This window comes from Suillus paluster (assembly GCF_016628075.1).
Source record: "Suillus paluster strain FC165 chromosome Unknown EDB91scaffold_156, whole genome shotgun sequence".
Lineage (NCBI taxonomy): Eukaryota > Fungi > Basidiomycota > Agaricomycetes > Boletales > Suillaceae > Suillus > Suillus paluster.
The window spans coordinates 26131-43074 of record NW_024537716.1 but is presented as its reverse complement, the minus strand read 5'-3'; the positions used below and the strand labels follow the sequence as shown (position 1 = coordinate 43074).

Below are 16944 nucleotides of genomic sequence, written 5' to 3'. Positions count from 1 at the left end.
ATTATTGATACTTATCTTTTGTCATCTCGGAGAGGGCGACGTTACAGCGAATGTTGATTTTGCGTTGGTGAAAGAGTGCTTTGGCTCTGCTGCATACTAATTATCGGGGCTACGAAGTAGACTCGTGACCAGCCCCTCTATGAGGCAAGCCATCGATAGAGGGAAGGGACTAGTAAAACTGGCTTTGAATTTGGATGTTGAGCGGGAAAAAAACAGGTTTTTTCAAACTTTGCCTCATAGAGGGGCTGGTCACGAGTCCAGCTACGAAGTTCCTCACGGAGGAAAGTGGTGATCGAAGATGGCGCAAATAAGCTCGGCGATCCCCTTGGGATCATCAGATGAACAATGAGCATGCTTTCCAGGAGTGTATTTTAACATATTCATGATCAAGATATCACGAGAACCCACTTCATTGTGAAATCATAAATGAGTATGTATAGTATACAGGTACGCAAGTCCCTCTTTCACACTAAATAGTAACGCCGATAATCTGAAATTCAGCACTGTACTTGCCATAGCGAAAACATACCACCAAGGGCCTACGATGAGTACTGAGCCTTGATAACATCCGCCAACTTCTCAGCTGTCGCAATAACCGCACCAGTCTGGATCTCTGTCAGCTTTCACGAGGAACCCCCAGAGCTTTCACCACTCACCGGGTGTCCTGAGACCAGTTTGGGGAAAACACTTGCATCACACACTCGGAGACCCTGAATGCCTTTAACACGCAAGTCCGAGTCCACGACGCCGTCTGGACCCATGGAACACGTCCCTATCGGGTGATATACTGTCTCTACGCGGTCTCGAATAACGTCAGCTAGCTCTGCGTCACTGAGACGAGAGAAGTGGTGATCGAGTTCAGGATCTGAGGCATCCACGTCGGTGACAGAGGTCATGGGCGCTGTGTGTGCGATTTTGAAGGCAGCGCGGACACCTCGAACGAGCACATCAATGTCATGATGTGTTTCGAGGTAGCTGCTTGTAATTAGTACAGAGTGAGGTTGAAGGAAAAGAGTACACTACCTAGGGTCGATAAGCGGATCATCCCAAGGATCGGCAGACTTGAGAAGGAGTGATCCTTTGCTTGTGGGGCTGGCAGTACGAAGATGTTTCGGTTGAGTTTGAGGTAGAAACTTTGATTGCTCACCGTAATAAGATGACCAAGAATTGATATGCGTTCGGATGTGAGCTGAGGGCCATGTTGTGCAAGCGCGCTGCGGCGGCACACATGATAATCTCAATGTCGGGTGCTTCTGGACCTGAATTGGCGTCCTCGATATCACGGCTGTACTCCGTAGGTGGGAAGAGTACCTGATCATCTGATCGGAGGAATGCTACAGATTCGCCGATCTACGCTACTATTCAGCACCAACGATGTGAGCCCAAGGAAGGCTTGACCAACGTTAGAAGCGATTGGGCCAGTGCCCCACAGTTCATATCGCAGAATGTCGCGGATGAATAAGAGCCCTGTGTGCAAATTGTGAGGTGTAAGATGGCGGAACGTCGTTCCCGTCTTTTCCTTAAGCCGGAGATTGAATGATGGATGATCCACGAGGTTGGCGCCAACGCTGGCAGTGTCGAGCACGATCGGGATGTTGTGACGCGACAGCTGCACACCTGGACCAATGCCAGAGAGCATCAAGATCTGAGGAGAGTGTATGGCGCCACCGCTATGTAAAGGTGAATAATTGTTCAAGATATATCAAACGGTCACGCACCAGACGATGACCTCCTTGGTCGCCCGCGCAATGAACTTGGGTCCGACTTTGCCCGCACGAGATCTACTGGCAAACTCAACACCAGTTGCACGTGGGATGCCACTGGAGGTGTCAAAGAGAACCTTGGAGACACGGGCATAGGTGACGACTTTCAAATTCGGACGAGCGAGGACCTCGTTGGTAAGATATGCAGACTCGGTAGATACACGAGTGCTCTTGCTGTCAATGTACGTCACTATGTATCAGCCGTTCAGTATTTGTTGACACTGACGGTCACCAGTAAACTCACTGATCTGTGCCGTACGGACGACGGATGTCAGTGAACCGTAAAACGTCAAGTCTGCGGAACCTGTAAAGAAACACTCGCCTTGTTCGTCCCCTTCGTTCCTTTAGTCGTGCAGAAATCAGGCGAGAAAGGGATGCCGGCGTTCATGCTCGCCTTGACAAAGGCTTCGGAGCCCGGCCAGAAGTGTGCACTGTATCCAATCTCGACGGGCCCATCAGCACCACGGAGAAGTGGATCAACGTGTGGGAAGCGCGAGTCTGGGGTGTATTTTTCGAACTTCCGAATATACCTGGAAAACGGGGTTATCGGATAGGGTGTAATGAGGAATGAATTACGTGCTTGCTGAAGTTGTTCCACGACCAGGATTCGTCGCCACAAATTTCCGCCCATTCGTCAAAATCAGACGGCGCGCCGTATTGTGCCCTGGGATAGTAGAAGTCGAACAGCCCACGGGAAATTGCAGTGTGACTCACATCATGGCATTCATAGCAGAGCCTGAGGGACATCAGAACATTTTCTTTGCGGGACAACAACCACTCACATCCTCCGAGGAGTTTTGCTGAACGTACGGGGATCAACGTGACAATTTGGAAGTCAAGGAACATAACTTACCGCGAGGCCAATATTTTTTCTTGTTGCCTGCGTACTGCTGGGGCTCGGTATAAAGATTGTAGTCCCATCGAGTACGGAATAGTTTCGAGAACGCAGCGGGCATCTTGCTATAAATGACATTTTGAGAGCTATGAAGAAATTCAGCATCTCTGAAGCAAACAGAACCCTCCAAGGACGCTGACCTCCCACCAGCCTCAATGAGCAGAACCCGCAGGTTTGGGTCTTCGGAGAGACGTGATGCCAGAACACATCCTGCTGTGCCTAGACGAGTTCGGGGCATAAGAAATGTAGCTATGGAACAAATATATCATACCTCCTCCAACAACGATGAAGTCCCACTCGACAAACTCGACTCCATTGTCATTGACTTCCCTCGCTACTTTCGTGTAGTCCGTTATGAGCTTCGGTTGTTTCGCTGTGAGGTACCTCAGGACGATCGTCAACGCCATGACGCTTGCTGCTGCACCAACAGAACGTCTGGCAGGGGTGCCAGCACGAGCGAGAAGGGTATTCAAAAGGCCGAGTAGCGCCCAAACGCGTCTTAAGTTATGAATCATGATGCTATGCAGGCAGCGGTGGTATGTAACGTGGAAAGGAACGTTTTAGGGAGCTTAGGGATCCGGATCCAATTCGATCATGAGGCTCATACTTCATCCGGCGGTGGGTAAGTCTTACTTATGAGCCCCTGCCAGTACTTGACCAGTACTAGTGACCAGGGCTTAATTCAAGGCGGTTATGCAGTTATGCGTATTTGTAACATTGCAAGAGTATTTGACAATCAAGTGACCACGTGTCAAACGCGGCAATTGACCTTACATACTTGAGAGAACGAAGCTTGCCATCCACCACCAGCCTGGGTGTCTACAATTACGATGACGCCGTCGAGGATAATCTAGCAGTCCCTTCAACTATAGGTTTGTTCGTCTGGCACCCTCATCTTCTGAACTGCTGACGATGGATTCAAAGGTTAAGTCGTAAAGCCACGCTGTGGCGCCGTCAACGGCAGCGACCCTATTTTCATTCCGGCTGATACCCTGTATGATATTCCTCAGTTCGATTCGAATAAATCCATGCAGGGTGTTTTATTCTGTGTTTGTAGTGCATCACAGAAAGGACCTATGGGGGCCTGATGGTACGAAAGATCTGGATATCTGAAATACTTCACGTCTAATGTTCCCCAGCTCTTGAATTTGATCCTGATGGGTTCCTGGATGAACGACTGCATAAATATTCAACTCATAGATCTTCCTTCCTTTCACTGCTGGTCTTAGAATATCTGCTGGTCATCAGGTAAGCGCCTTTGCATACATAGGCCTCATAATCCAAAGTTTGCATACCACGAAACGTCTTTCTTCCTTGTTTGGTTGCTTCGGAGCTTCTCGTCGGTATCCCTGGATTTTAAAATGCAAACACCACCGGCGGAACGGGTCAATGAATCTGGACGGAGGGTGTGGACAAGGTTGTTTTCAAGGCACACTTTACAACTGATGTCCAAGCAAGCGCCCTTGGTGTCGACCTCTTAACGTGCTTGCTCACATGTCTTAGGATGGCTTGTGAGTGAGGATGGAAGAAGCTTCGCATGATGAAGTGTTTTGTATAAATAAGTGTTCATGTGGACGGCGCAAATACCCCACGACGCTTGTATGTTTAGAGTCCAGAGTAGCCAGCTGTTCGAATCGGAGAAGCGTGCAGTCACGCTCGACAGAGAACAAACAACTTGAATTCGCTTCCTTTATGTATTAATTATGGGAGCGTAACTCGCCCGAAGCTGACTAGGAAGTGGTCGAGTTTTAAACCAACGGCGTCGACGTCGTAGCTATAACAGCTCTGGCTGAGGCAACAATGCGTGAATACAGGTGAATACCTAGGAGAGTCCGCAGAACTATACATGAAGGTTCCGAATCCGAATGTAAATGAAAACCAAACAGAACGTATCATACACTGCGTTCCATATTAACTGCAAATGAAATTCGTACAAGCTCATGCTTCCATAGCACGGAACACCTAAGCAGCCAACGACAAAGAGTCAGCAAAACCCAAAGCAAGCAAAATGATCACGCACCTTGACATGCCCACTTTTCAAATCCTCCAACCTATAACTCACATTCTCCACAGTCTGCGTAGCCTTCGGTGTCAGCACGCCGTTTGCCATCCGCCTCCATCTTCGTAGCAAACTCACCTGCTGACCGACATGCTGGTTCGCCTGCCACACACGAACTTTGCTCTTTTTGCCCTCCACCTCGCTTACCACGCCGACAAGAGGCCCGTTCTCCCCTATGCCAACAGTCTGAGTGTATGCGTGAAGCCCCTTGTATCCCTTGAGCTTCGCGTCCCAAAAGGCAATCACGTCACCCGGGAGAATCTCAGAGACGCGGCGCTGCACCGACGCAGCCGTCTGCACATATGTCAAGTACCCCCAATCTTCACCCTCCCCTGAGACGTGTTGTGCATTGGGAACTTGTGCAAAGACAGCTCGGACAAAACCCGCATACGAACCGTCCCCAACAAGTGAGCGTTTGGATTTCTCAAACAGCCCTGTCGCAGACTCCACCATCTGCACTCCAACCTTGCCCCAGAGCACCATCAGCTCGTCCGCGCTGAGCTCCTGGTCGGCAGGACGAGCAGTCTGCGCTGAGGCACGGCGAGACTCGGATTTACGAGTTGATGGTGGAGTAGACCCCTGAAATGTCGAATCTTCTGAGAATCCGGATGAAGCTGGTTCTTCTTCATCGCTAAATTCAGATGCAGCTTGGGGGATTGACGGGAGCTCCCATTGAGTACTGCTAGTCATCTCTTCAGGAGGGTCGATGGCGGATGGGGGCGGTGGTGGTGGTGGTGGAGGGGCTGAACGAGGAGGAGCACGGCTGAAACGGCGTGGTGGAGGCGCAGGAGGCTCTTCCTCGGCATCTGGGTCAGGCTCAACCATCACGTACTCTGACTGGAGACGGATACCGAGCTCTGATGAGATGCCTTCAAAGGGCTGAATGCGCATGCTGTTTCTGTATGGGGGTCTCGCACGCGCTCGAGTAGTCAACCGAGGACTTCCTAGAGGACGATACCGTCGCAACGCTAGGACGGCGGTTAAGTATGCTAGCGGGGATGGAAGGAATTGGAGGTCTTCCAACGGGAGGGGGCGAACGCGGAGGAGGTGTCGGAAGTACATCCACAGACCTCAGCGTCAAGGATGACCGTCGGGGCGGGGGCAGAAACGGCGATTCTTCCTCAGCTGATCCCTCGAACATCCGCATCTGAATAATAGACTTCCACAATCTCACTCTCTTCCATTTCAATACGCACGCCATCATCCGACGTCGTTTGGCTTTGTTCCTGCTCCGAATCGACATCGACAGGTGGCGGTGGTCGGCGTGCGGGGGCAGGTACGGGAAGCGCTGCATCTTCATTCTCGCTATCATCTTGCCTTGATGCAAGCCGCCTGGCAGTGGCAGGCGCTACGCCGGCACCAAGCGGCAGCATCCCAAATCGCATGCCACCCATACCTGCAAGTTTTGCAGAGATCCGCTGCTTCCTCGCCGCCTCGTCCTCTTCTGTCTCTTTGTCTTCCTGGACAGGCTCGTTAGCGTCGACTTCGGGTTCATCAGGAGGGATAGACGTCGGGGGAGGTGCACGGGGAAACGTAGGTCGACTAAGCGGTGTAGGGACTGGTGGTGCACCAAAACGAATACCGCCTAAACGGGCCATACGTTCTGCGATCGTCCGTCTGCGCAGCGATTCATCATCCTCTTCTTCAGGCTCCTGAACCTGCTGAGGCTGAGAGGGTGTCTCAGCATCTGAGAACTCTGCCAAAGGATATTCCATGAGCTATTTCCAGCCATCAGCCAACCACAACTCACCTCGATCAGCATCATCCTCACTCGGAAGTGCAGGAACGATGAGTGGGAGTGCAGTGATAATCGGTGGAGAAGTCGGTCTGCGCACCGGCGGGCGAGGAGATATCGGCACAGGCGGTGGCGTAGGGGGAGCTTCCATGTCCACAGACTTAACACTCGCACTCGTGCGCCGAGCAACGCGAGGGGGTGTCGTAGGGGAAACCTCAATATCAACAGACTTGACACTCGCACTCGTCCGCCGAGCAACGCGAGAGGGTGGCGCAGGCGGCTTTTCCTCAGCGGTTTTCACTGTCAAACCAGGATATCAGCACCATCCAGCTTACAGCACTCGCACAATGATCACGTACCATTCTTCACTGGGGGAGGTACCGGCCGCGGCGCAGGCGACTCGGGCCTCTCCTCATCAGCCTGAAGCGCATAGAGCGGTCTGGGTGGTGGCGGTGGAGATGGCGGTGGATTCGAAGGCTTCGATGATAAATTAACAGGTGGGGGTGGGATCGGACGTGTGATACGTGCGGGGGCCATCTCGTCGTCTTCTTTGTTCTGGTCTGAGGCTAATTCTTGAGTAAGGACTTCGTGCGCGTCATCTAATGGTGCTGAGTCAACGATATCTGTTAATGCGGCCCCCTCGCCCTGAGCGCTTGTGCCTGATTGAAATTCGTCCTGACCGGGTTCATCTTCCTGTGGAATAGGACACGGCAGCGGAGGTGGCGGTGGAATAACAGCGCCGAACGTGTGTGCCTCGGCTGGTTGCGACGCAGGTTCCCAAGCTTCGGGCTCATTCAAAACCTGATCCCCATCATCCTCATATCGCTCTCGTTCGTCCATCTCATCGTTATACAACACGCGGCGAGTCGTGCCCAAGTCAGGTTGAGGTTCATCGTCGAACTCGGCTGGTACAAAAAAAGCAACCAAAGATCGATTAATACACTACAAAATGAATACAGGCGGTAAAATTAGCATTCACCAGCACGAGAAGCGGGCTCGTCTGCTTCTCTTGCTTCTTTGGCTTCTTCTGGTTCATCATCGACGTGGGACTGCGGAGGGATGTGGGCAGCAGGGGGAGAGGGAATTGATTCGCCAACTTCCTCGAGGTCCACGTTGACTTCGTCTTCGACGTCGAGAGGTTCTTCTACTGGTACAGGCGAAATAGGGACTGAGTCACGTCTAGCGGTAGGTGAGGGGATGGATTCCCTGCGGGGTACAGGCGGGGACCCCGCAAGTGGGTTAAATGCACCCATCTGGGAAAGCTTAGCAGCTACACGTTTCCTACGCGCTTCTTCCTCTTCTTCATCCTGTTCCTGTTGCATCTGCTCATCATGCTCAAGCTCTTGCTCCTCTTCTTCCTGCGCAGGCGCAGGCTCAGGCTCACATGCATCGACAGGGACATCTTCCTCTTCGAGCGTATTCGCGGGGCCCACCTCGACTGTGTCAAGTTCGACACTCACACCTACGTCGCCGATCTCCTTCTGTACGTCGCCGATGACAAGAATCTGCTCTGATGACGGAACCGGGACTTGTTCTGGACTTTCGACTTGTTCTAGAGACGTCACTGTTACAACGGATGGTCTGGCCTCTGGTTCAGGTTCAGGTTCAGTCGTAGACTCAGCATCTGGGGCCTCTTCAGTAGTTTCTGGTGCTGCAGCAGGTACAGGGACGTCTGGGAGCTGGGTTGTAGGAGGGGACTTGTATGCCTTCTTACGTGGGGGAGCTGCGCGGCGTGGACCGGCGGGTACTGGCATTGAGCGAACGGACGTTGTGTTAGAAGAGGTATCAGCAATGGAGAGAGAGGAAGAATCGGAGTCCTTGCGTGTAGGGTCAAGGAAGTTATCTGTAGAACGTCACTAATACTGACTTTAGGGCAAAAATTAGAAGACTAGCCTGAATCAGTCGCCTCTTCCTTGACATCTGAGGGAGGGTTTAGAGCTTCCGCAGGAGAAGTCACTAGCACAAGCATTATTTCATAATACATATTAGAGATGGAATTGCATACCGTCTGGAGCTGAATCTGGCAGGATCGCTTCCTCCTCCTGCTTGAGCTGAGGTGGAGGAGTCGCTGGCTTCTTGGGAGCTGGCTTCCTGGCAAACATAGGCGGACCCATGCCGACTCGGGCACCACCAAGACGAGCCATACGAGCAGCGATCGCGGCACGGCGTTGCCTCTCTTCTTCCTCCGGATCTTGTTCAGGCTCAGCATCATCCTGCTGAGCCTCATGTTCGTCTTCTAGTTGAGCCGGATCAGGGTCGTCCGCAGCAGGGGGAGGGGACCCTGGGGCCTCAATCACCCCGCCTGGGGGAACGACATCATCCGCAGGAGGCGATACTGGTCGTGGTGGTTTCCATTTTGGTTTGTCTGTAGGCTTTGGGAGGATCGGGGGCGGGGCGCCGCCGCCAAACGCACCCTTTCCTTGGAGAGCGGCCATGCGCTCCTTGAGACTCCCGCCCTTGCCGATGCTCTCCATCGCGTCTGATGCAGACATCCCAGCAGTCTTACGCTCTGGTTCTGGCGATTGAGGAGGTGAGGGTACCTTGGGTTTCCATGATTGAAGGGTCGAGGGCTTCGGGCGTGGTGCAGGCCCAGGAGTGGGTGCTGCACCCTTGTTAGCATTCTCGAAAGCGGCGATCCTGTCGCGCAGTGAGCCTGGCTTTGGTTTCGGAGGTGTTTCACTCATGGTTGATAGATTTGTAGATGGAGATGGTAGCAGCGGACTACGAGAGTCGCAACATGTTTGGCCGCGTTCACTGACACGAGGCTATCGATGACCCATGTTTCTCACGCTTGACTGTAAGGAAACCACAAGGAAACCATCACGAATCATGAATCATGCCAGCGCTGATCCAATCCTGTGCACTCTGAAAAGAACCTATAGGTGCAAAGCAAGAAGTGATACGAATCTACGAATTGGAAATGAAAACGCAAGAATTGGAGTATGATTCAGAAATCTGGCCAAAGAAGATCTAGGAAGGAGCGAGACCCTAAGCCTGCGAGTATGTTAAAGTGGTCAAGATACAGAACACCCTAATTATCGCGTTATCGAAACTCTTCGTGGCTGCAGCGCGAGATGGTTCTGCCTGCTGTGACTGGCTAGCCACTGATTTTAATTCAATTTCTTGCTGGGCGAATTAGACCCTACGAAACAACTACATCAGGAAACCCATTGAATAAATAGACAAGGTCGTGATACCTGGCAGTAGGTATGGGAACGTTGTCAATATCTTCCTCTTATTCATCATTCATCAGGTCGACGTCATAGACCGGCAGTGGCACATCCGGCTTCTTCTTCTTCTTCTGGAACCAGCTGAGGCAAAAGAAGAGTGTATACGGTCGTGTTCCGTCGTCCACACCAACAGCGTCACCCTGGAAAAGGACGCGGTCAGATCTCACGAACCATGTATTGCAGAAAACAAACATATGTGGCTTGTCCGAAAGGGACATCGACGGCTTCCTTTCGTCTCGGTAAACGCTCCTTGTTCTTGCCCTTCTGGTCTGACGACGGCCGAATGCCATCAAAGAAGGTACTCATATTATGCAAGCGAGAAGATGAAGAGCTTTCTGCATGAGCGCGTGGCAATGTATAGTGATTAGCGTGTGCACGAGACCTGTCGAGACGCTCGTAGTTCACAAAATTAGTGCGCCGCTGGCCAGGGATCTCCGACTGTAAGTGTCTGATCAAACAATGGACTAGTCACTGATCGCAACACCACCTACATCAAGAAGACCTTTTCTACACTTGATAGATAGTCAGTTCACAGATCGAGTGTTGGGTTATAAAACATACCTGTTGTTTTCCCCGTGACAAACCAGCCTGGCATGAGAGCACTGAGCTTTTGCGTGGAGTGAATTAACAGTGGGGGGAGTCACCTTATTTTTTTCGACCAGAGAATCAAATTGCGCTGCTGTAAGCACATCCTCTGATATCTCCCATTGCGAGATTGTGTTCAAACCACCACTGAATAGAAAGCGTCCATCGACCGAGAACGCAACATCACACACCTCATCCGAGTGCTCGTACCGTGCGACTTCTGTCCCTGTGTGCAGCTGCCACAAGCGGACGGTACAATCTCCAGATACCGATGCGAGAAGGGTGCCAGCCGGGTTCAACGTGATATGATTAGTGAATATATCTTCCTTATCATGACGGCCAGTCCAGGGATCACCAGCCTGTTTCCACGTGGAGGTATCCCAAGAGCGAATGGTAACATCATCATCACTACCTACTGAGAGGAGATGGACGCCATCGGGAGTCCAGGCGAGCCACATATTCCACTCATTGACAAAGTCAGAGTGGCCATTGAATTCAGCAAGACACTCCCTCCTGTCCAAGTCCCATATTTGGATCTCTTCTTTGGTAGCAACGCCAAGGTTACCGGACGGAGAAAATCGGACGCAATTGACCCAATTGCGCCATGCGCCGCACGGAAGGGGATCACCTCGAGTCTTCCAGGTGCTGGTGTCCCATAATATAACCGTGCCATTGAATGACCCACTGGCGAGAATGTCGCCATCAGAGGAAACATCCAAAGCTTCCACAATGTCGGTGTGACCATTCAAGGGACCTGCAACGACCTTCCCAGTCTTAGCATCGCGAACCCATAGTTGCCAACACTCCGGTTCCTCGACATCGGTCGGGTACTCTCCCTCAGCGCTAACCACGTGCTTCCCGTTTCGTGAGATCACCAGTGCGCCGACGTCTTTCTCCACCTCCCACTTCATTATTTCCGTGCCATCTTCAAGCCTCCAGATGCGTATTGTCTTATCGTAAGACGCAGTGGCTATTCTCTTGCCGTCTGGAAACGTAGCAATGCAGGTGATAGTCTGCTCATGGCTTCCAAATATCTTGACGGGATCTTGACCCGACCCAGGTATTTGCTTGTCGCCTTTCGTGCTCGGTTTTTGATCTGGTTTGCTTGGCATGCCTAGCAGAAAGTCAGCGTAGGCTTAGACAACGACGCAGGAAAGCTACCTGTCACGACACTAATGGTTTGTGGTCAAGATGCGTAGCTGTGCAGAGCGTCTACTGAATACAACACATGTACGTGACCTCGTGATCTGCTTCTCAGCGTCAATGCGATCCTGGCGTCTGTGCACAGCACCATGCGAAAACGTACTGATCAGGGAAGGGCTAATTAAATATGTTACATATCTTCGCTCACCGAGGAGGGAGGTGTCACACGTTCAGCTCAGGCGAGGTCTGAACCTGAGAAAACGGAGACTGCAAGCGACAAGGATGTGGCTAGCAGGGCTGTGAAGGTGGTGAAACTCATGCGGGAGATCGGATGCGCTACTTATTGCTCATGAGGCCATGTATTACATTCAAAGCAAAGACGTTCAACGCACCGACGAACACAATGCGACACCGTGCTGTCTGACACGGGCAGTTGGGTTGAGCTTGGGCTTTCGAAGACCAAGTTAGATGATTCTCGGTCATGCGTTCCTCGAATCCATTAATTTCGACGCCATCGGTAGATACAGCCGCAGCGCATCTGTAACGTTGTCAGATAGGCTATCAATGAACATGTCATGAATCATACCTATAAACCGAGTGCCACGAAACACAAATCATCGTCAAGTTCCGAACGCAATTGAGAGGAAAGACATTCATCTGCAAATCTGATCTGAAGTTGACAGAAATACGCACGTAGGTGATCACATATGTCACAAATGACTATCTAGGTGATATATGAGTATTGCCACTTGAACGAAAGAGAAAACTGACTGGCAGTGGATCAACGCCACGTCTCCTCTCCGCCAAGCATATCTCCCACTTCGTGTCACATCTGAAAACAGTCAACAAATGACCGTAAGATAGTGGTAGAGAAGAGGACACCGCTTCGAGATTGGAAACACGTATGGACACGCATTACACGTCCACGCCTTTATTGTACCCTGTTTCCGAGGATATCATAAACACATTAACGCATGTCGGTCAGAACGGCATGTATATGATATAATATTGCCAACGATGTAGTAGAAAGAAGACTTCGGTACACCTTCGAAATCGATTTCACGCTGCATTGTAATTTGTTGGCAGCCAAAAAGCACGCACACGTAGTCATCGACTGATCTGTAGACCTGATCTGTATCTTATTGAAATAATTTGAAATACGCGCGTGGATAACTTGCGCTGCGGGTTGTGAATGCCAATGAGTATTGCCATTTGAACGAGAGAAGGAACTGACCGGGAATAGAATCACGGCAAGGCACCTCTTGCCAATATTAATTCATGATGGTATTCCGCCATATGCACGGCTACAAGGGTGGTCTGGAGCTAGTGGAACTGTCCCCTCCAGCGATTTTGTTCACGATGAACGTTCATCCAGCATGTCCGAGTCAATTTCACGACACCAGGCAAGTTAAACTTGAGTGTTCTGCTTGTTCCGTCAGTCGGTTGATGGAAGAAAAACTTTCGAGTGTTGACGAGATTGAAAGTAACATCTCTGGGATTGATGCGGAATGACGTGGATAGTGGACACTGTTAGGGTAAACGGCTATCTTCATTCTATCGTGGTCTGCCTAAGGGAGACTACTGTTAGGGTGATCAATTGATGATGAGTGGCTGTGCAGCTTTGTTCGGCAAAGCCCTTGGATCCAACCAAACAACTGCTCTTTCTGCTTCTGAAGGCGTCGATCTACGAACTGAAGTGAAAATGCAAGAATCGAAGTAAACATCGGTATCGAAGACTCGAAGTCCAAAGAGTTTGGTCGGCGAGTAACGCGGGTATTGACAATGGTAGTCAGTACAACAGATGCGAGCTGATACATATAATACGAGTCTATAACGTCCTTCCCCAATCCAATAATCCGACTCAATGCCCAAGCCTTCTCCCAATCTTCATAACCTGCACAAAAATGTATGAGAGTATGCGACATCGTAAGTTAAACATCATCCCATGTCGTACAATACGGCAGACAAGAGGAGCACGGGACGAGATTTGCTGCCCTTGCGGCAACTCACAGCTTGCATTAACTTGGAATCTGTGCAAAAGGTAGCTCTATTCAGAAGGCGAATTATTCGCGTCATCCAATGAAGCGCAGCGGCCGTTCTGTCATTGTGCACTCGTCGGTTCCGGGGTATCCTTCACCTTGGCTCCGTAGAACCAAGCGGTATTCCTGTCGTCAGTTATGATAGTGTTGTCATAGTGTTTCTGAAGCGCGCGAGTTGAGTTCGATCATGACTACATAAATGTGACAATGCTTACGCCCTCCATGACGACTTTCGCATAGTGAGCCGGATCACCTCCATGAGAGGTGGAGAAATCGATCGGGGACCCATCGTTGATAACAAAGAAGCTGTCGATCAACAGTTCGTCAAACCGTTGGGTACCTGATGCAAGCAGGAACAAATACTAGAGTACCGCGTAACCACACGAGCCATTGTGCCAATTAACGTATGTGTCAGAATGCTTCGTCTTTTCGGCGGAAAAAGGTCTATCGCTGTCTGGCAAAAGGCGGGCACTTGGGGTCAGCAAGTCAAACCGGCCCCAATCTGTTCCAATAACAATGAAAACGAATTAGTGTCTGGCATGCTTGAGCCTTGGCAGCACTGAAGCGCGCACCAGTGTCGATTTCAAGTGAGATAGCCGTCTTGAAAACCTTAGGGTGCGTAATGATGTGATTAAACGCGGCTGAAAGCTGGTCCGCATAGATCGCGAGCACGGGATCGCCCGTCAACTTCATCAAATTCCAGAGCTCCTCGACGTTGAGGCTCAGCAAGGAGCTGGGGTGTTTCCCGGTTGTAGCCACCCACTCCTCATATTCCTTATAGGATGCGGGGTTGCTCGTGAGCTTATTGGCGATGCTTCTGTCACCGCCCAAGGCCAAGACGTTGTACTGCCAGGTTCTTAAAAAAGTCTTGTACTGGGCCTCCTCCATCACTGTGGGATCTATGATCCCGCCGCTTGGAATGCCGCCGACGGCAGCTTTGACGTCTGCGGTAAACATCGTGTTGACTGCTGGATCTGTGTTTGAACACCACACCGTCTACCCCAATGATAAGCCCCGACTACAGATGTTTGTGGACAACTGAGGGACGTACTAACAGATACCGGGCACCATAACTGGCCGATACGATGACGTGGGATCCGTTTAATGCGAAGAAGTCTTTGTACTTTGCCACAGCACTGGAATCTTGCCCGTCAAAGGGTATCGGTAGACCTCTTACTCTCTTGAGGAGCACCACTGTATTGATCTTACTAGAGTATTCCTGGAGATTCACGATATACTTTATCTTTGTGAAACTGAAGAACATGTATTGTTGGTTGATAAGAAACAATTTTTGAGAGGCTGCTGCCACAGACGTAGTTCCGGTAAGTGCGAAGTAGCGGCTGCGCAGACTGGCGTCATTGCTAAACGCAGCATCGGCGTCGTTGCCGTTTGGGTAATGACGAAGGTCGCTTTCAACAGTTCGGACGTCTGGAGTGATGGAGACCATGATCGGAACGTCGTACTTCCTACCGTCTAGACGTGGGATGATGGTCAGTCACCGTCTGCGGTGTTTGCCATGGTGTACACACCAAATTCGACATTTTGTTGCAGTGTGTCGAAGTCAATGTTGATCATGCGATCTCCTCTCTTCACAAGTATATCAATCTGCGGAGAGTCAAGAGAGACCTGCATCTCATTCAAGTAAACGTACTGCGTTAACGGGGATCGAGGTTGTTTGGGTCACGTCTATGGTATAGCCAAGACGATCAGTATAAGGAAATACAGGGTTAGTAGTAGCCATCGAGGGCAAGGCAGCAGAGCACATGCAGTACAGAAATGGGGCTGAAAAGACGCGAGGGGTGGCATTCAATTGTGAACGGGTGCAGGAAAACGCTCGCTTGACGATGCTAGTATCGATGAAGTTCAGTCTGCAACGCCCGCCACTAAAACTTGAGGCTTATATAAGCAGGTGCTGGCTCCATCAATTAAAATCGTTTATCGTTCATAATATGAACAGACGAACGGGAGGTTGATGCGGCATTCATCAGGACAGAGATGACCATGAAAGCAGAGATACAAAAAGACAATAAGCGGACGAGAAGGTATACCACAGATATCATATGATGCCTTGATCTTCTTTTTCTTTTTCTCTTTGTCTTTCTTCTCGACCGGGTCAGAGGGACAGTCTTAGAGAGAGAAATTAGCAAAAATCGCGAATACTGGTGAGCTCAGGGGTACATCGGCAGTAGCAGCCTTTGCTTTGTGTGCTGCTTTGACTGCCTTCTTCTCTCCCTTCGACAGCCTCGCCTTCTTCTCTACAGGCTACTCGTCCGCCTCGATGATCCACATCGATCTCTCGACCTCTTCTTTTTCTTGTTCTTCTTGAGTGACTTCAATCAAGGGCAATATAGGCTCAACATCATCCATCTCAGCATCTGGTTTATCATCCATATCCTTCGTCATCCTCCATCAAGTCCAATGCGAGGCTGTCGAGGACCTTGCAGATAGCATCGACGTTCTTGGTCCGTGGTGCACCAGTCTCGAAGAAGTTGAGGCGCTCCTCTACTTGTGCACGGAGGGCCTCGCCGAATTTTGCACTTGGGTTATCTGGGTAATTTTAGTAAGGGGTGAATCTCTAGGGATGAGGGGAGTTACCTGAGTAGCAGTCTATCCGAGAAGCGATACAGCATTTATGTGCGTTATCACGAGAGGTTTCATAGAATAATGCGAATGCGGCAAGAACCATATAATCCACCTCGATTATGCGCCGTATGCTCCATTGTCTCGCATTGCGATATGCTGAGATGGGAACGCGAGATGCCTAATATGAGTGCTCGAACCATGCGACTACACGCCTGTGTGGAACTGCAAGGAGTGAACAGTGTGATCATGATGCTATTAGCGAGCCACTGCCAAGTTCCACAGTCAAGCTGCGTTGCAAACATTCAACCAGCTCGAGGATTTTTGGAGAGATGGCATGACTAGTCCATGCAAAATTGCAAATGTTGCAACGTTGAATGGTAATGTGAATGCTACGGGGGAGTCGGGATCATATCTGGTGGATTAGATAATGAACGCGACAGACCCGGCCCTAAACTACTAGGGCATGCTTCAGTCCACTGCCAGGGGGTGATGGGATAGGTATGTAAAGGGGAGCTTGTGCGCGTCGTTTGTCGCGGCATCATTGGCGTTGAGCTTAATCTGTTACTTTGTACTAATCGCGTGCCCAGACCATCGGCAACGAACCTACGACTTCTTCAGCGCCTCGAGCTTAATATCTGTATCTCCTCTTCTTGCATAAAATGGGTATCAAGTCTTACTGCAGCCTGCTCTGATTCTCCCCATAAAACATATTCAACCACTCGTGAGTCATAATGCGTGGATTAGCATCACAATATTATCTGCAGCACTCCCAGTCACCTTCCATGACGTTCTCTCTCAAACTACTCAGCGTTACCCTTCGCATGAGCTCGGTTTCTGAGTCCGCTCATAATTCATCCATCTAAGTAATGACATTCAGCGCCTTCATCCAGTATGTGCGCAACCTCGCTCGCG

At 50.6% G+C, this 16944-nt stretch overlaps 8 protein-coding genes across 8 annotated transcripts; 1 reads left to right on the top strand and 7 right to left on the bottom strand.

Annotated features, from left to right (window-relative positions):
* Positions 1–349: 349 nt before the first annotated feature.
* Positions 350–3349, bottom strand: EDB91DRAFT_1173780 (uncharacterized protein). The gene is made up of 12 exons (XM_041320309.1): positions 2930–3349; positions 2799–2877; positions 2617–2744; positions 2478–2499; positions 2344–2427; positions 2082–2293; positions 1719–1953; positions 1403–1670; positions 1148–1350; positions 1024–1092; positions 657–975; positions 350–605 (listed from the first exon to the last, which is right to left on the bottom strand). Exons 1-12 carry the CDS (start codon positions 3171–3173, stop codon positions 540–542), a joined length of 1929 nt encoding a protein of 642 aa, XP_041169882.1. The 5' UTR covers positions 3174–3349; the 3' UTR covers positions 350–539.
* EDB91DRAFT_1173777 (uncharacterized protein) lies at positions 3334–4144 on the top strand. Its single transcript, XM_041320308.1, has 3 exons — positions 3334–3530; positions 3583–3748; positions 3798–4144. The coding sequence occupies exons 2-3, from the start codon at positions 3655–3657 to the stop codon at positions 3908–3910; spliced, it is 207 nt and encodes a 68-aa protein (XP_041169881.1). The 5' UTR covers positions 3334–3530; positions 3583–3654; the 3' UTR covers positions 3911–4144.
* A 452-nt stretch (positions 4145–4596) lies between these two features.
* EDB91DRAFT_1240155 (uncharacterized protein) lies at positions 4597–5407 on the bottom strand (the record flags this gene model as incomplete). The annotated part of the gene is made up of 3 exons (XM_041321968.1): positions 4597–4620; positions 4679–4732; positions 4796–5407. The coding sequence occupies 3 exons, from the start codon at positions 5405–5407 to the stop codon at positions 4597–4599; spliced, it is 690 nt and encodes a 229-aa protein (XP_041169880.1).
* A 1486-nt stretch (positions 5408–6893) lies between these two features.
* EDB91DRAFT_1173775 (uncharacterized protein) lies at positions 6894–8180 on the bottom strand (the record flags this gene model as incomplete). The annotated part of the gene is made up of 2 exons (XM_041320307.1): positions 7435–8180; positions 6894–7360 (listed from the first exon to the last, which is right to left on the bottom strand). Coding segments are annotated over exons 1-2 (765 nt in total), but the record flags the coding sequence as incomplete, so codon positions are not given.
* On the bottom strand, positions 7897–9247 carry EDB91DRAFT_185724 (uncharacterized protein). Its single transcript, XM_041326362.1, has 2 exons — positions 8733–9247; positions 7897–8149 (listed from the first exon to the last, which is right to left on the bottom strand). Exons 1-2 carry the CDS (start codon positions 9134–9136, stop codon positions 8020–8022), a joined length of 534 nt encoding a protein of 177 aa, XP_041169878.1. The 5' UTR covers positions 9137–9247; the 3' UTR covers positions 7897–8019.
* A 440-nt stretch (positions 9248–9687) lies between these two features.
* EDB91DRAFT_1087942 (uncharacterized protein) lies at positions 9688–10277 on the bottom strand (the record flags this gene model as incomplete). Its single annotated transcript, XM_041316317.1, has 4 exons — positions 9688–9822; positions 9854–10130; positions 10174–10189; positions 10244–10277. The coding sequence occupies 4 exons, from the start codon at positions 10275–10277 to the stop codon at positions 9688–9690; spliced, it is 462 nt and encodes a 153-aa protein (XP_041169877.1).
* Positions 10278–13511: 3234 nt separating this feature from the next.
* EDB91DRAFT_1255803 (uncharacterized protein) lies at positions 13512–15190 on the bottom strand (the record flags this gene model as incomplete). Its single annotated transcript, XM_041324041.1, has 7 exons — positions 13512–13610; positions 13665–13755; positions 13813–13951; positions 14022–14445; positions 14501–14922; positions 14979–15054; positions 15101–15190. The coding sequence occupies 7 exons, from the start codon at positions 15188–15190 to the stop codon at positions 13512–13514; spliced, it is 1341 nt and encodes a 446-aa protein (XP_041169876.1).
* A 475-nt stretch (positions 15191–15665) lies between these two features.
* EDB91DRAFT_185696 (uncharacterized protein) lies at positions 15666–16458 on the bottom strand. Its single transcript, XM_041326361.1, has 2 exons — positions 16045–16458; positions 15666–15996 (listed from the first exon to the last, which is right to left on the bottom strand). The coding sequence occupies exons 1-2, from the start codon at positions 16133–16135 to the stop codon at positions 15833–15835; spliced, it is 255 nt and encodes an 84-aa protein (XP_041169875.1). The 5' UTR covers positions 16136–16458; the 3' UTR covers positions 15666–15832.
* Between the last annotated feature and the right edge of the window lie 486 nt (positions 16459–16944).

Excerpts from the sequence above, each read along its gene's own strand:
- EDB91DRAFT_1173780 (XM_041320309.1), bottom strand. The coding sequence starts at position 3,173 with ATGATTCATAACTTAAGACGCGTTTGGGCGCTACTCGGCCTTTTGAAT. Across the intron at positions 2,428-2,477 it reads TCTGCTATGAATGCCATGAT|GGCACAATACGGCGCGCCGT; the intron begins GTGAGTCACACT and ends CTACTATCCCAG. Across the intron at positions 1,351-1,402 it reads CTGGCCCAATCGCTTCTAAC|ATCGGCGAATCTGTAGCATT; the intron begins GTTGGTCAAGCC and ends ATAGTAGCGTAG.
- EDB91DRAFT_1173777 (XM_041320308.1), top strand. The coding sequence starts at position 3,655 with ATGATATTCCTCAGTTCGATTCGAATAAATCCATGCAGGGTGTTTTAT. Across the intron at positions 3,749-3,797 it reads GGACCTATGGGGGCCTGATG|CTCTTGAATTTGATCCTGAT; the intron begins GTACGAAAGATC and ends AATGTTCCCCAG.
- EDB91DRAFT_185724 (XM_041326362.1), bottom strand. The coding sequence starts at position 9,136 with ATGAGTGAAACACCTCCGAAACCAAAGCCAGGCTCACTGCGCGACAGG. Across the intron at positions 8,150-8,732 it reads GGGGTGATTGAGGCCCCAGG|TCCCCTCCTACAACCCAGCT; the intron begins GTCCCCTCCCCC and ends AAGGCATACAAG.
- EDB91DRAFT_185696 (XM_041326361.1), bottom strand. The coding sequence starts at position 16,135 with ATGGTTCTTGCCGCATTCGCATTATTCTATGAAACCTCTCGTGATAAC. Across the intron at positions 15,997-16,044 it reads TCGGATAGACTGCTACTCAG|ATAACCCAAGTGCAAAATTC; the intron begins GTAACTCCCCTC and ends AAAATTACCCAG.